This window comes from Alligator mississippiensis, chromosome 7, assembly GCF_030867095.1.
Source record: "Alligator mississippiensis isolate rAllMis1 chromosome 7, rAllMis1, whole genome shotgun sequence".
Taxonomy (NCBI): Eukaryota; Metazoa; Chordata; order Crocodylia; family Alligatoridae; genus Alligator; species Alligator mississippiensis.
In genome coordinates, this window is record NC_081830.1 from 84,578,089 (window position 1) to 84,594,955 (window position 16,867).

Sequence of the window (16,867 nt, forward strand, 5' to 3'; positions counted from 1 at the left end):
CGTAATTCAGGGGCTGCTGTAACATGCACGCGGTCCACGCAGCAGGGTCCGGTTAAAGATGTTGCCGCAAGCCGTACAGCCACGGTATGAGAGGCTGTCGTTGCTCCCTGTGGGGCTAGTGCAGGGCTGATTGCCCTCAGGCAGCCCCTGATTTACTGGCTGGTAACGTGAAATTCAAACTGGCCCCTCCTGGTTTCGGAGCCCGGGCGCTTGAGCTCTCAAACCTGGACTTCAGCGCCTTTTCCCTAGAAAAACCATCCGCTTTCAAATGGAGCGTCTGAAAGCAGAGGAGACCGGAGGAGAGAATTCCCCGCTCTGCTTTGCCCGGCCTCCTCGCTGCCTCTGATCCTGCCCTTGTCCTGCCGGGGGCTTGGGAAGGTGAGAAGCAGGCAGTGCCCTCCGAGGTGGATCTGGGAAGGGGAGGGAAGGGCCGTGCCTTGGCACTGGGCTCTTCAGAGTAAAGGAAGCTGTGGCCCGTTTCCCTCAAAGCCAGGCAAGGTGGAACTGTGTTTTAGCTAAGGGAATGGCAAGCTCTATCCCAGGCTTTCTCTAGCCCTTAACAGCTCCCACTGTCCCCTTAACTCTGCCCCTTTCTGTACAGTGGTTACCAAGCCATGGTTCCTGAGGCTCTTGGCTACGTGGCCATGTCACCCTGTCCTACTGCTGCACAGGCACCAGGGCAGCTTGGCTGGCGGCACTGCTCGTGTGCCAGGGCCATGGGTGCCTTTGTTCCCTGCTTGGATGAGCCAGCGTCACAGCCGCGAAGGTCCCTGGGCCTGGCCTCATGGGGGCGTGCCCCCCTTGCCCCCTTCCAGTCCCAGAGCCCTGGAGCTGTGGGAGGACGAAGGCTGCAGCCTGCAGCAGCATGGGCTGCCCACCTGCCCATGAAGCACTTACGTTGCAGTAGATGCGTTTCTGGACGCCGAAGCGCAGCACCAGGACGTCGAAGGCCTCATTCAGGACGCCCATCACCATCGCCTCTGACTCCAGGGGGCCACACTCCTGCAAGGCAACGTGCTGGCATGACAAGAGATGCCCCCAGGCCTCTGCCACCCCAGCACCAAGCTCTGCCCTCTCCCTTCACACTTGTTCCATGTGGGCAATGCCCAAGCCTAGGATGCCCCTCCCTCCTTCTCCCCAGGGAACACTGTATTAAGTACCACCTCTCCCCAGCCCCCTCAGGCCTGGATACAACTCCGCAAGGTGCAAACAGCCAGGACACCCAGTCCTGCAGGATCCCAGCCAAGCCCAAGAAGCCAGTGGAGGACTTGCGGTGCCTGTCTGCTGCACAGAGCAGGAGAGAGGCGGTAGAGAGCTTGGTCTCTTAGTTGCAGCCCCCGGGGGGGAGGCCCCGTGATTCTTTGAAAGCAAGAACCTGCCCTGGGAAGAGCAGGCAGTGGCCACAAAACAGTCAGAGCCACGTGGGCGAGAAGGGGCTGCAAATCCAAGGGTTAACCGGAGCTCCAAGCAGAGTAGGAAGCTGCCCCCACGAGATGTGGCCACTGGGCAAAACCAAGGCATCCTTGCAGGAGAGTTGTCTCAGTGTGGGGAATCAGAGAGGCCCGGTCCTTGCTCCCAGGGCCAAGGGAAGGGGCTGGCACAGCCAGTGCAGTGCTGCCTGAGGCCTTACCCTGACGAAGACAGAGAAGAAGAGGTCGGCGCTGAGCTCCTGCACTCTCTTGGATGCCATCTTGCGGTCGTTGCAGTGGTCTGCCTGCTCCTGGATGGCCTCCTTCCACAGCCGGACTGGGCGCCCAGAGCCTGGGAAGGAAAACCACTGTGCCTTGGCACCCTGGTGCTACAGACACCAATGCCCACCCCGGAGCTGCCCGATTTGCTAAAGGGTTGGGATGCTGGCCAAGAGCACACGACTGCAAGGAGTGAGACTGAGCAGCCCAGCTCCTGCCTGGTGCTGGGACTACCAACACAAGGGGGTGATGCCCATCTGGTCTCACCCACTGTTGGCAGGAAAATCCCCCTGAGACATGAGTCCTTTTGACACCCTGCTCTGTGAAGGGTGGGTCAGGGAGCTGGGACCATGCCAGGGGGAGTTACAACAGCCATGTAGATGGGAGGTGGGCAAAGGAAGTTGGCCTGAGTCCCCAGAACCCAGGAGTCCTGACTCTGACTCCTTCCCCTCCCCGGACAGCCCCGCTCTGGAGGCACTGGCACGGAGCCCGTCCTGCAGGGAGCCCACTCTTGGGCTGCCCGCACCCAGAGTCTCGTGAGCTCGTACCCAGTGAGGCGGAGAGGAGCCGGTGGACAATGATGTCGGGATAGCGGCGGATGGGCGAGGTGAAGTGGGTGTAGAGGGGCACGTTGAGGGCGTAGTGGTGGAACAGGGTCTCATCTTTTAGGACTCCGGTGCAGAAGTAGAGGGCCATCTGAAAGGGAAACCCTGTGATGAGACAGGCAGCCCCCTGCTGACATCCTGGGAGCCTGTGAGCTGCTCTGTGAGGCCCTGCAGACTGGGCTTGGGGCACGGGGACACGAGAGGATTTGCACAGGGAGCATCTCGTAGGATGGACACAGCCCGGGAGGGTTGGGGGTATGAGCTGCCCAGTGCCCCCTTCGCAGGGCAGAGGCATGTCCAGGCCAGCTCTGCCAGGCACTACTGGGAAAGGGGAGAGGGAAGAGTCCTCCTTTCCCTCTTGGAAAAGTGCTCTTTCCCTGCTGCTACCAGGCTATTTCTGCCACTAGTTGTTCTCTGGCACAGCCCAGCTGCCTGCTCCCCACCCTGCCGCTAAACCCCTGAGCCCGCTGTGCCCGACAAGGAAAAGCCTGATCCCGGACCTGGGGGCAGGATCCTACGACTTGCTTCTCTTTTGCTTGGAGGACTCCCAGTGGGGCCATGTGGGGCCTCTCACTCAGACGCTTGAAATGGGTCCAAGTCTTTGCAGGGGGAAGAGAACCAGCCTATTGCCCTGAGGCCAAGCTGCCAGCGTGGCACTGGCGGAGCTGTGGTGACACCCCACGCCCTGTCCGTGCCAGCATGCTGGCTGTGGCACACGCACCCACTTCTCGACTGTGGATCCCCCACAGATGCTGAGCAGGTGGCTGACTTGGGCTGAAAGAAGGCACAAGCGGCAGGACGGTGACGACACCCCCAGCACGCTGATGTAAACGGGTGATGAGGACGCCATGGGGGTCGAATGAGGCAGGGACGGGGCAGTCAGCGTGCAAACCAGGCACACAAAACATCCAGGCAGGGGGGAATAATCCTTCCTGCACCCCAGGAAATGGGAGAGATGCAGCCACCAACAAGATGATTCAAAATGACCCCCCTGCCAGCCTGTTTGTGCACACCGCGCACCGCTCAGCCCCTTGTCTGCACCAGGCCTCCAAAGGCAAGCTTGCCTCAGAGGGCCTGGGCTTGTACCACCTTCACCGGAGCGCTTCGTGCTGTATTAACCAAGTCCCTGGATGTGACCAACCAGCCAGGCAAAGGCTGCTTCCACGCCCGTGCCTGATGGCAGAGGAAGGCCTTCAGGGAACAGATCAGCATTAGGGTCCCACAACTGGTAGGGGCTGCCGTGATGGATTTCCAGATGCACCTGCACATCACAGGCTTGCGAAGGCTGCTCTCTTGCCAGGGGATTTTCGCTATGGCTACGTTGCAAGAGGCCAGGCACCACAGCTTTCTCCTTTCCTCTGGGAGATGGACAGCAGAACGCCATCCTCCTTCCTGCCCCAGCATGGCCATGGGGATTAATTGGTATTGTGAGCTGGGAACGGGCTCCGCTTGGCAGTATCCATGCAGCTGCAAGGGCAGGACTGGAATAAATCACCCCCAGCTCGACGAGCGGTTTCTGGCAGTGGCCGTGCTGGTGGCCTGATGCCCCGGCACCAGCTCCGCTTGGACGGTGCTTGCCCTGTGCAGCACTTCAACACTGAATGAACCCCAGCGGGGAACAAAGAAATGGTGCCATGAGCGTGAGCCTCTGCGAGGCCCCTTGCTCAGCTCCAGGCCCATCAGGATATGGCCTTGCTCTGTGGTTCCTGGCCTGAAGGACTCTGAACACCTACTCCGAGGAACTGGCCAGCAAACACAACCCACAGACTCCAGGAATCCTGGCCCTGGGGGAGGAGGAGAGGTGCATGCAGGGTGCCCAGCGCCCTGGCAGGGGTGGGCTTTGAACCTAGCACTGGAAGGCAGCAGCCCGCAATGCCACAGGGCAGAGGTAGCACAGCCAGCGGCAGCTCAGGCTTCCCTGCCAAAGCCCTTTGGCATTCACTTGGTGGGAGCATTTCTGGGGGTGGGATGGGCTCAGCCTTCCCGGTAAGTTCAGTCCTTGGACACTGCCGGTGCCAACTCGAGGCCTACGCGCCCACACAGCTGTCAGGTGGCAACAACGCTCGGTCTCCACCTAATGTGAAGGACCTTGCAGCCCCTCACCCTGCTGCGGAGCCAGCACGCGATGGGCAGAGCCCACGGCACAGCAGGCTGAGCGCAGCAATGACGCCCTCATGCTGACCAGCCCCTGGGTCACGCTGGTGGGTTGGCAGCGCTACCCAGGTGAATGCCATTGTCTACCTGCATGCCCCTTGTCCATGCTGGAGGTTGATGAGGCCTCTCAAGCTGCATCCCGCAGGGACGCTAGTGGCCTCTGTCCGCTCCCTTTGCAGTCAGCAGCCTGTTCAAACCTGCACCAGGACTCGACGGGCCAGAAGGCCTCTTAGGCAGCGTCCACATGGGACATGCGCAGAGCGGCGGGTCTCAGGAGGGCTCCTAGGAGAATCAGGGCCTGGGAAGCTGAGGCTTGGTGCTTCAAAATTGGTGCAGGGCCAATTGCCGGGTGTTGTGAGCAGAGCCCAGCGCTGACCTGCTGGAGCGCGGCTAAGTCAGCAGGTGAGCGGCAGCTGCCCCGCAATTCCCAGCTGCCCCCGCAACGGGAATCTCGCTCAGCCGTGCCCATTATGACACACGCTCCTGCTTTTATGTTCATGTCTGTGAAATGCCGGCCCTTGGGGCGGAGAAGCGAGGCAGGCGGAGACTGTGGAGAAGGTGGCTGGAGCAGGGAGGCTGTGGCAGGGTCATGGGGGCTGAATGAACCCGTTTAAGAGCGACGGGGAGAGACGCAACAGCAGCAGTTGCCTGCTCCGGTTACCGAGCTGCTCTGGGAACTGTGGTTCAGGCGGCTGCCTCCCCAGCATCCGTGCCAGCTCTCGTGGAGCTGTGCTGCACTGCTCCGGGCAAGTCAACAGAGCAGGTTAAAAAAAAAGCAGCGTGGCCCTTGCCTTTTTATGAGACCCACAAGCTGGGAGAAGATCTCTGGTGGCTGCCAACTTCTACGACCCGGGGCTCAATTCCTTCTGATGCACTAGACAAGAGTCTCTTCCGCTTGCTTAACTCTCTCGGGCCACGCGGAAGATGCATGCTGTTCCCAGGGCAGGGTGCGCGGGCCTGGCGTGGGCATAGGGTGGTGCATGCTGGCTCTGAGCCTGCCCAGGCTCAGTGGAGGGAGGGATCCCCAGCCCAATTCCAGCTTGGGGATTTCCCAGCCTGCCCCTGGAGCTGCAAGGGAGTGGGGGAAGCAGGTTGCAAATGCTTTCTCCACCCCCCCACAAAAGGGCTGCGTGGGCCAGGGGGACCCTCAGCAAAGCCGCGACATGGGCAGCCGGTTCCTCCAAGGCCCCGCGATGCAGCTTCAAACTGCAACCCTCAGCCGGTTCAGAGCGACAGCGGCCTGGCAGCAAGCAGATGTTTCCTCATTAGCAGACTCCGGTGACAAGCGCTCTCAAAAATGCGGGCCCCGACTGCTCCACTCCCCAGAAGAACCGCAAGGAGTTGAAAAATAAATGAGCCGTGGCCGACTGGGGGCTGCTTCGCTCTTGAGGACAGATTGAATCCCTGAGTGACTGAGCCCCTGAAAAATGGAGCGTCACTGCTCCTGCATCTGTCACGCGGCGGCTGGTGGTGGGATCCGGGCACCCCTGCTGACACACGGCACGAGCTGTGTCCTGACTCCCGCCTCACCCGAGAGATTTTCATCTTGACCAATGGGGCTCAGACTGTGCGAGGCCTGGCATGGCTGTGGTTTAATTAACAACCAAATTACCAGCAGCCTCATCCCCAGATGACGGACCTCGGCACAGACAGCTGCGAAACACGACTTGAGGCAGGTTGGTCCCGAGTGCCCGGCACTAATGGGGCCACTCGCCGTAAATCAGTGACAGCCCCTGCCCCCACTGCCAATGCAGGTCCCGTGGCCTGTACGTGGCTTTGTTCAGCAGGTGCCGGAAGAGATGCTGCTGGCACGGGAAGAACCAACTTTCTGCCATGAAACCCGTGCTTCCCTCCTTGCATTGGGAGGACAGAGGATGGCGAGGACGGGGGATGCTGGCTGCAGCAGCAGGTGGGAGAGGGTGGAGGCCTCCCCTGGGCCGAAGCCTCCAATCTGCTGGAGCTGTTCTGACACTGGAGACGGGGACAGGTCCCCATGTGCGGGAGGTTTTTTCACTGCCTGGTGGCTCAAGCCCTCCTCTGGGGTAGGAAGCCAGAATCCAGCTATGCCTGCCCACTGGGGCAAACCAGTGAGGGAATGGGGTGGAAGTTAGCACAGCTCCCCAGCAGCTTGCATGGACAGCAAGGACAGGAGAAGGGACCTGCAACAAGCTCCCTGATGCACATCAGCCTGCTGCGAATGGAGCTTGGCTGCGGTGGTGAAATGACCCCTTCTCTACCTTTGCCTGCTCCTGTGATACCCACTGAGCTTTTGGCTGGAGAGAAAAGGGCTGTTTCAGGCTTGGCCATGATGTCAATAGCTGCACATACGTGTCAGAGGGGCTGGGAGTACAGCAGGGGCACCCCTGAAATTCAACCCCTCTTTATGCTCACAAGAACCCTTTGCAATGCATCAGCGTGAACCCTAGTCCAGGAGGCACAGGCTTCCCATGGGAAAGCAGGGCTGGCGGTGCCTTCGCTGCCATTTACTGAGCTAGAAACTGGCAGGGCCCCAAGCTCATTTCCAGAGGCGGGTGGTGACACAGGCGCAGGTGGGAGCATCTGTTCCCAGGGAGAACCCAGGGAAGGAGAAGCTCCAGGGGATGCAGACATTGTTCATCCAGACGCCTGGCAGCAGATCCACCTCCAGCCTAGCCAGGACCCTCGTGGCCTGTCATCCTCACAGCTGATCCCTGCTGGTGGGGCCTTGGCACCCCCATACTGAGTTAAAGGATGGCTCTGCTGACTGCCCACCCTGGTAAGTCCTCTCGGATGCTGGACTCTAGACGGCTCCTGGGCTCTCTCTGGCTCACGTAGCAGCACTGAGAGCGAACGTTGCGCAGTGTGAGCACCACGGTATCTAGCAATGTTGCAAGCCGGGATGGTTTCTTGCCCAGAGTCATGGGACTCAGCTGTGCTGAAAGTCCAGTCATGTTTGTGTTTACTTGTTACATCTGCAAGGTGCCCCCAAATATGTGCTGAGAGCAGATGTGCTGAAGTGAGTCTAGCATCCAGCTGAAATCACGGGCACGCTGAGTGCAAGAGCACTTTTCCACATGCAACCTCACTTGGATCTCCTGGCACCTGTGGGTATCAAGGCTCTTTTCTTCCCTGGTCTTTCCAGATGGAAGAGCTGGCATGAGGCACAATGACCACACTCTGAACTGTCACATCAGACCAGGGGACATGCTCGCGGGGTGGGGGGCCGGAGAATGGACCTGGGCCTTTTCTTAGCAACCACAATCCTAAATCCTGACTCCTTTTCTGCACGGTACTGGAAGGAGCAGACCCTGGCCCCTGCCCTGACAACAGCCTGCAGGGCCCAACCGGACTGCTGCAAGGCAGAACCTCTGACCGCTGCTTTGCCCGCCTCTCCTTTGCAACCACTGGGCTTGCCCCGTACGCATTACCACTGCCACAGGGGAAAGATGGCCACGTTCCCATTACGAGATAGCAGCAAAAAGAAGCTGGAAAGCAAATCAACCCTCAAATACACCCACTCAGCTCAGGTGGTCTTTGGAATGGCCCTTCTATCCCTGCCCCCTCAAGGCATGCAGGTCTCTGACAGGGCTGCTTTGGTGGTCCTAATTCTCCTGGGTGTCTCAGTGAGGAACTACTGGATCAGCATTTCCCCTGACAGCAGGCAGGTCCTTCGTGGTCAGCTGCTGCAAATGCACATGGCCGGCAAGTCATCCCGGGGTCCTGGGAGGGGAGGAGCACAGGGAGAGGGGCTCAGAGCACCCTCCCATCTCCTAGTCCAGCAGGCCACCACTGCCCCACAGCATGGCTTATGGCACAAGCCCTTGGGTCAGATGAATCTTCCCAGTCCATTCTGGGCTGTGCCCACAGGGCCGGTCTCCTCCTGCCTGACCATCTGAGACCACACGAGTTGGGTTGTCTTATCCTGGGGAGATGATGTGGGTGCCACTGTGCACCCAAACCACCATCCTGGGGCAGATCACGTTACATGGGAGTCAACAACTGAATTCCTGCTGTGAGGCTGCACTTGACAGTAACAGGGAAGGAGGTCACTAGCTTCCTGGATAAGGAGAGACCATGACAAGGCCAAGCCAGACAAAGGATCAGTATCTAGAGACATGTGACATGCACCCTGAGCCAGGAAGGGGGTAACTTAGCAGCATTTAACTGTACGAATGAGCAGAACACGTGTGCGTGCAATTACCAACCGGCGTGTGCTCAACACCATCCGAGCTTCCTCAGCTCCATTTGCAAACAACCCTTATGTGTCACTAAAGTGCAACAGGACTTCAGGCAATGGCTAATGAGTGAACAGAGCAAACTGGCTAATTAGAAGGGCACCCGTCAAACACATGATATCAGGGAGATGATTCATCTCTGTAGCAAGGAGCAGCCAGCAGGAGGGAGGCCATTGCAGGTATGTTCCCCCAGCTCCCCTGGGGCCGCAACCTCCGAGACGCACAAGACCAGCAGCAAGGCGCAGTGGTGCAACAAACTTCCATCATGCCACATGCCTCAAAGGGAAGGAAGGATCGAGACAGACCCTCCCTAGAGGCAAGAGGGTCTCTGTGGGCCAGAAAGACATGGGCCGCTCTGATCAATGTGACTGCTGGGGTTGGATGTAGAACCCGGTTTACTTCTGGGCATCTCATGGTGGACCCAACTGCCCTCATAGAGCTGGACCCAGATTCAGTTCCCACCAGTGCCTGGCTCCATCCCCCTGATGCCAGCCCCATGTCTGACTTGCTTGAGAAAGGAGGCTATTTTAGGATACCACAGCATGAGGTGTTATGCAAAGACTGCCAAGACCCGACCCACATCCCCCAAAGTCAATGGGAGCGGAGTCTTGCATGAACAGTTATTGCACTTGAGCAGTGAGACCAGCCCTTTGGGAACAAAGCCCTTCCATGGGAAATATCCCAGTGACCTCTCGCAGCGATAAGCCTCCTGGCTGTGTGCTCTGAGAAGCAAGTCAAAGAGGCACCTTCCCTTGCTCCCCAAGTGGCCAGCCCACAGTATAAGCACCCATGGGCAGTCCTCATTGCCCAGAGCAGAGTGGACCTGCTGGTTATGGAACTTAGTCCTGGTTATGGGATTTGCCAGGGGCTGCATCTGTCTACCTACCCCCGAGATGGGTCAGGTGAGGGGCAGTCCAGGCAGTGAACACAGAGTAGGCAGGGAAGTGCCTGAAACCATCCTAAGTGTTTCATGCCCACGCTGCTCTTACCTGCATCGGCCTGGAGAACATGTTGGTCAGCACTGCCTTCCGGGCTTCTGAGTATTTGTCAGCACCAAACATTTCATTCAAGCTTTTCTGGGAGGAGAGAAGGGGGTGGAAAAAACCAGGTGAGAGCTGGAAACTTGCAGGGGTGAGAGTGGGTACAACCGAAAACTCTTCTACCTGCTGCTGTCAAATTGCCAGAGGGATCCCAGAACAGGTTGGCACTTTAATCCAAATCCTCTCTCCGCTAGCTGCAACGGCTGAGATGCATGCAGCTAAAATGCTTCTCTCAATCCCTGTTCTCCTCTGCGAGCACAGCCGGGCTCCTCATGGTCCCTGACAGCTGGACTGGGCCCAGTAGGATGACACTGGCCGAGATGCCCCACACTGCCCACATGCTGTTCTGCATATCGCTCCCGAGGGCAGGCCACGTGAAGCACAGTGACACGAGGAGGTGTCTCTGGAGTGCAGGGGGCCACTATACTTTCCTCCTCTCTTTCCCTCAGCCTGCAGATCAAAGGCCAGGGCCCTTGTGACTTAGAAACAAAGGACTGGAAGGGACCGGCGTAAAGCAGGATGTTCCCACACGACCCCAGACAGCTGCCTGTTCAGCCTCTGAACTGGTTCAGTCAGGCAGATGTCCCTGAATGGACCAGCTGGCTTTCAGAGCAGACACCTGAGGGATGCGTCGGTCTGAAGGGGCTGCTATGTGGGGCCAGCAGCAAGCAGCGCTTCCTTGGTGAGAGAGGCTGCAACAGTTCAAGGCTTGGCCATAACCACCAGGTCCCTCTTAGGACCCTCCTGTTCCCCCTTCCTCCAGGACTTGTCCATGTTTAACCCTCTGCCCAGGCCTTTGCTTTGGGTGGGACAATCCCAGATTTAATAAGACATGCTAACAGCAGCATTAATACACTGGGCTCCAAGAGTCCTTTGCCTTACACACAGTCCCAGTCCCAAAGAGGGAGTCATATACTGCCTGCTTTCTGGGGGACTGGTCTGCCCCCTGTTACAGAGCATCTGGGCACTTTGCTTCCTTCAGTGCATTTGCCGGGACAAGCCCCTCACTGAAGCACAGCAGTAAGTGACTTGCCCAAGCCCACACAGGCAGTCTGTGACGGAGCTGGGGCACCAGCACCAATCATCTCTTGCACTGAGGAGCAGATCTGCTAGGTGGGCAGTGCTCCTGGGGACGTGGCGGGATGGAGCTGAGCTTCCCCCTTCTCCTGGGTTCTGCGACTGCTCTGCCTGACGATCCTGTGCTCGTCACACCCCTCTGCTTCTGAGTCCAGCCCAGCCACTAAGCTCCCCTGTAAGCCATGCACTTCACCCCAGCTCTCTGCTGGACTGCCCGTCCTTGTCTGACAGGACACGTGGGGACAAGCCAGCTCCTGCCTCCACAGTTCAGCAGACAAAGAGCTGGATTCACACCTCAGCTGCTTCCCCCCTTCCTCATTCTTAGCTGCCTGTTGCCATCCCCAGGGAGGATGGCTTGAGCTAACAGCCAAGGCCTAACAGTCCAACCCACCTCTTGCTTTTAGTGCCAGAAGTCCATTGCCACGTGCTGTGGAGGAACACCCAGCTCTCTCTACAGGCGTGGGAGAAGGGAGAAGCCAACCTGCTCTGCGGGGCTGGCACTCATGAATTTAGCCAGAGCACAACCAGTCTAGCAGCTCCTATTCCCAAGCAGCCTGGTCCCAGCTTTGGCTGGCTCTGGGCACAGCACATTCCCTGCCTCGGTGCTGCATTGCGGTCCGGCATGTTGCAGGAGGCCGGGCACAAGGCACAGAGGATGGGAAGCAGGTAACTATGTGTGACAAGACTGCAGCCAGGCCATGTTGAGAGCTGGGGGAGCAAACTTGCTCCCCGAGGCACCGACCCCCTTCCCTTGGGCCCCCGGCTCACGTGCAAAGCACCAGGAGAGCAAACTTGCTCCCCGAGGCACCGACCCCCTTCCCTTGGGCCCCCAGCTCATGTGCAAAGCACCAGGAGAGCAAACTTGCTCCCCGAGGCACCGACCCCCTTCCCTTGGGCCCCCAGCTCACATGCAAAGCCCCGGCGCTGCTGAAGTCAATGCCCAGCCCCATCTGGTCACAGAACTCCATGAGGTCGTTCAGCATCTTGGTCTGGGGCGGCGGGTGACGGCGCAGCAAGGCCTGGGCAGGGAAGGAGCGGTAGATCTGATGGGCCACTGCCATGTTGGCCAGAAGCATGAACTCCTCCACCAGCCTGCAGCAAGACAAGACAAGACACCAGGCGAATCAGCACGGATTGGCCACAGGAAGGAGTTTGGGTGCTTGGCTTTCAAACAAACAGCGGTGATTAGCTGCTGTTACAGGGGGAGATGAGGCCTAGGATGGCAGCAAGGTCCCCCAAAATCCTCTCTCTGACCAAGGTTCCCCTGGGACAGGTGCCGACAGGCAGAAGCCAGCAACATGCTGACAGCCCCAATGACAGTAAAATAATTCTGCTCCAGGTCCTTTTATCTCCTGAATTGCTTGACAAGAAAAAACAGGTGTAAGAGGAAAGATAGCACAGAAGACAAACATGGAGAGCTGTCGCCTGGAGCCAGAGAAAACAGTGTGCCCCCACCCCTCCTCTTAGTGTTGCCCACCCAGGGAGTGACCTGTGTGGTCAAGGCCAGCTCTGGCATACACCAGGGCCAACAGCAGAACTGGGAAGGGACGGACGGGAAAGAAAGCGCAGCGGCTTTTCTAGCTGTAGGGCCAATTGTCCAATAAAGGCAACACCAGCACCATCTGCGGCTTCTCGCCCTCGCTGCAGAGAGCCCTGGAGACTCGTCCGAGCTAGTGAGAACTCTTCTTGCACGCCACTAAAAACACAGGCTGCGGATGGGAGCCTTGTGAGCCGCGTGCAGCAAAAGAAGGCAAACCACAGCCTCCGAGGCCCTCCTATGGGTGCTGGAGGGCTAGGCTGCCAGCTGGGAGACTGTATCACTGGAGACGGGTTTAACGGGGCTTAGACAGAGAGATGCATTTGAATGAGATGCACATCGCTTGCTCCAGGGATTCCCAGCCGCTCTCGAGCAGCGAGAACCGCCGAAAGAGATAACGGAGCCGTAACAGCCACTGCGCACTCCCAGCACTGCGGGACTGTTGCTGCCCAGCACTGCTCGTGTGAGGCAAGCGGCTGCACCACAGCTCCTGAAGGAGGTCTCCAGAGCTGGACCCCAAGAGCTTTTACGGCTGCTTTGTGGGAGCAGGGCGGTACCCCGCTGTGCTCTCTCACTGCAGGAAGAGCCGTGGAAGCTGGGAAGCTGCTGCCTGCACTGCTGAAGCAACTGCCTGCTGTGCGTACTGCAGTACAGTGGCTACGTCCCAGCCCCATTGCACGGTCTGCCATACGTGCAAAGTGCCCAGAAGGGAGAGGAGATGATTGAAGGCAAAGCCCAGGGGAGGAACAAGTCTGTGGCAGCTGCAATCAGCAATGAAAATGGGGGCCTTTCATGGAAAAGCACCCCACCAGGCACACAGATATCACCTCTCCTTAGGGCTGGAGGAGCTTGTTATTTTCTGCAGGCTTCATGACCTTGCCTTCCAAGCCCCTGACACCCTCCCTGCAGCTCCAGGTCCACGAGAGGTGCAGATAACATGGGATGAGAGAAGGGTCCCAGTCCGTTACCAATCAAAAGCACTACAAACACCAGATGCTGCTACTGGGCCCACGGAGATTGCACTTTTGTGATAACCCTCCCACATCAAGTGTACAGAACTAAGGCTAGGAACAGACACCGCTGTGTCCTGGGGCCAGCTGTGCCTGTATTTGTCCTGGGACAGAAATGCCCCATCAGGATTTAGCAAGTGGCTGAAGGCCCTGCCGCATTTCTGCCTCTGATACAATGATGCAAACCCAGGACAACCACACAGATGCCACTTTGCGATGTCGCCAGACAAACCGTTCGTGCTTCTTATCCCGTGCACCCCTGTAAGGCTTGTCCTGGGACAACAGACGTGCCTGTCTCGATGACTGCACTTTATCTTGGGATAAAATGGTGCAAATGCAATATCTGTTGTAGCCTAGGTAAGTACTGGCAGGTGCCCCCTCCTCCCCAAACAGGAGCTGGGTGCACTTGGGATGTCTCAAAGAGGAACGCCGTGAATCCAACCGAGCTACAGCTGTTCTGGTGGAGTTCGACCAGTAGATGGCAACGTCGGTCCCCGTATGGTGGCTGGTACCCGGCCACCAACTGATGGAGGCAGAAGAGACCTGCAGCATCCAACAGGTAACTGCCCGGGGTGCAAGAGTTTCTAACGGGCCAGAGCAGGTTCAATCAGCACTGCTTTCTTTTGGGTGCCCAGCCCGAGAGAGCTAAAACCACCCGCTCACACCTCCCAGTCTTGTTTTCAGCAGGTCACTGGAGAGAAGCAGGGATGCATTCATGGGAGCCTGGTACCCACACGGGGCGAGGAGCTGACCTCCCAGCCTGCGCCTCACCAGTGAGCTCCGGTAACCAGTGCCAGCGGAGAAGGCTATTGCTACCCCTAACACGGTTAAATGAAACATCCTGGCAGACAGGCAAGGGCTTTGCTCTGCTTTTGGGCATGTGACACTTTGCAAAGCCAAGGGAGAGATTTATGGTCCTAGCTAGAGCCCAGCTGATGGGGGCAGCTGTCCCTGCGGGACTGGTCTGTGGTGTTATGCCAACAGCTAGGAGCCCTCAGCTCCCAAATCCTGGCTGTCTGCTGAACATGACCGGTATCAAGTCTCCATCGCAGCAAGGTGCAAAATCTTCCTAAAGCCAAGGCAGTTAACACGCCCAAGAAGGAAATTCCTTCCTAATCCTGGGTGCTCGGCGGGTGCCCTCTGTCCAGAAGCACGAGGGGTTACGGCTTTTGTAATGCTTCATCCGAACCAGAGCGTGCTCAGATTAAACTGTTGCTGCTTACCAAGAGTGTCTAATCCTTCTCTCTCTGTCTCTGTGGTGTCTCGGGCTGTGAATTCCCCAGAGTCGCAGGGCGTTGTGTGAAAAGTGCTTTGATCTGTTAATGTTTTACCTTTCCATTTCACTGGGGGGTTACTGCGCTTGTGCCACGAAAGCTATGCTGGAAGCATGTTCCCGATGGCTCCCAGAATTTTGTCACCGTAGACACCTCTATCATCTGCATCCCTTCTGACGGCCCTTTGAAGTACAAAGAGCATCCTGTGCGGCCTCGTCTCCCTGCACACGCACTTCGATCCTGGCTTGCAAAGCTGCGTGCCGGGGAGCCCTCTGACAGCACCGCAGTCCAGACCTGCGACTCGAGTCCCAGGCGGCTCAAGCAGTGATGCTAAAAAACCAACTGGCTTGGCAATGCGGGTGGAGGGAGTCAAGGTGACACCGGCTAAGAGCCTGCATCTGTGGCATGGCAGGAGCCAAGCACAGCCTGCTCGAGGATGGTATCGAAAACTCCTGGGCGGAAGGCTTTGGATGAGAAGCTAATTAAAGCAAAGCCTCTGATGAGGGTGTCCCTCTCAGTCACTCCATTCGTCTCCTGCCGGGAAGGTGAAACCAAATGGGGGAGAATAATCCAGGTGTTGAAAGCTGAGAACTAGGCGAAGCTCCTCCATCCGCTCCTCCACTGCTTCCTCCTCTCCTCTGAACAACTGCTTGCACACCAGCAGCCCAAGACTCACGAGTGACCCCGTGACAGACCTGCACGCTCGCACGCAGCAAGGAACAAGGCCGTGTAGGGCGACGTCTTACTTCCGTGCTGCCAGAGGGGTGCTAGCGAGGACAGATTAACATGTAATGAGAAATACCCTGACTACATCTGACCCCAGGTGTTCACTGGACCCCAGCGCTCTTTCCTGCCCAGGGCAGGGAGTCAGATTCGATGATCTACTGGGGTCTCTTCCGACCCTAAAAAAAATCTATGAAATCGTTGAACGTGGGACCCCTCCCGCCCCTGGCTTGGGAGAGATGTCGCAGTCACTGGAAGCACGGGGCTGCCGGAGTGCTCCATTGCCAAGCTCGCCGGTCACCTCCATCATAACTTATTCTTTAGGGCCACAATTTTGTCTCGACTTTGCAACCAAGAGATGCTCCTTGGGTTTTATTGGGGTTGCTGTTCTTAGTTTCAGCAAAACAGATGGGAGTTGTCTGAGCTCTGCAGGGGCAAAAGAGGCGTGAACACTCAAGGCCTTGCTTACTGGTGGTCTTGTGGTCTGGGACTCAGCCCCTGGGGACGAGCTCTGCAGGAGGATGATGCCCGCTGCAAAAATCCCACGCAGGTAACAGGGTCTGGACACATCTGGGCTAAGACAAAGCAGCTCCTGCCACACGTGGGAGCCCGATGGAGCTGGGGGCACGAGCTGGCCCTTCTGTTCGGTGTCAGCGAGGTCACCCGCTTGGGCAGGGAAACTGGGTCTGTGGCTCAGAACCGCTAGGGCTGGAGGAGGCCAAATCCTGCCCTGCAGGGAGGGCCGAGGACATTATTAAAAAAGCATTTGAAGTGCTTTCTTCTTCAGAGCTCGCGCAGGCCTGGGATTTTGCTGGCATGCTGTGTGGCTTCCCTGCAGGAGAAGGCACAGCTCGGGCCGTGACTTGGTCTTGTCTAGTGGGCTGTGAAGGCTGAAGCTGAGCTCGAACGAGGAGGGGCTGCAGGCACCACCAGGGCAGGCTGCTTCCTCCCCTGCCCCGGGCACGCGCCTGCCCACTGGAGAAACCCAGCCGTCGCTGGCCCCTCACCTGGCAGAGCTGCAAGCGAGGAAGCCTCAAGCGAGGCCCCAAAGCCCAGGGCACCCCTGCCTGCTCGCAGCAGGCCGTTTGCACGGAGAGCCATGCCCCAGGTTGCAGCTCCGGCTTGCAGGGCGCGCGCAGGGCTCCGAGTCAGCAAATGCTGCTTTGTGCTTCGGAAAAAAGAAATGGATCATGAGGCAGCCTGGAGCTGAAGGGCGCCTGGCAGGGCCCGGGGGCCAGCTCCGCAGCCTGGCTCCGGCGTTAATGGGAGCGGAGCACCGAAACGCTGAGAACTGTCGGCAGGTCAAACGGCAAGAGGAGGTTTTTTTTTTTTTTCCTCCCTCTTCAAACAGCCGAGCGCGGAGCTTGGCTCGGTGCGCCTGGCAGGCGGGAGCCCAAAGAAAAATATTTCATGGCTAAAAAAAATGGAGACAGAGAGACGAGTGCGTTTGAATTTGCACTGAATGAATCCCATGTGAAATGCACTCCAGCGCCATCGCTACAGTTTCCTCTGGATCCGCTGAGCTATCCTTGGCTCCCGGCTGCC

The 16,867-nt window shown here is 58.1% G+C and overlaps 1 protein-coding gene across 4 annotated transcripts in view; it reads right to left on the reverse strand.

Moving 5' to 3' along the window:
- The window catches only part of DIS3L2 (DIS3 like 3'-5' exoribonuclease 2), a 228,309-nt gene that overhangs the window by 3,431 nt on the left and 208,011 nt on the right, over positions 1–16,867 (reverse strand). For all 4 annotated transcript variants that reach the window (XM_014601477.3, XM_014601479.3, XM_014601481.3 and 1 more), the window contains 5 exons: positions 11,687–11,870; positions 9,651–9,737; positions 2,237–2,384; positions 1,631–1,761; positions 898–1,002 (listed from right to left, as the gene is read on the reverse strand). In XM_014601477.3, coding sequence (XP_014456963.2) covers positions 898–1,002; positions 1,631–1,761; positions 2,237–2,384; positions 9,651–9,737; positions 11,687–11,870 — 655 coding nt within the window. The remainder of the gene's footprint in view (positions 1–897; positions 1,003–1,630; positions 1,762–2,236; positions 2,385–9,650; positions 9,738–11,686; positions 11,871–16,867) is intronic.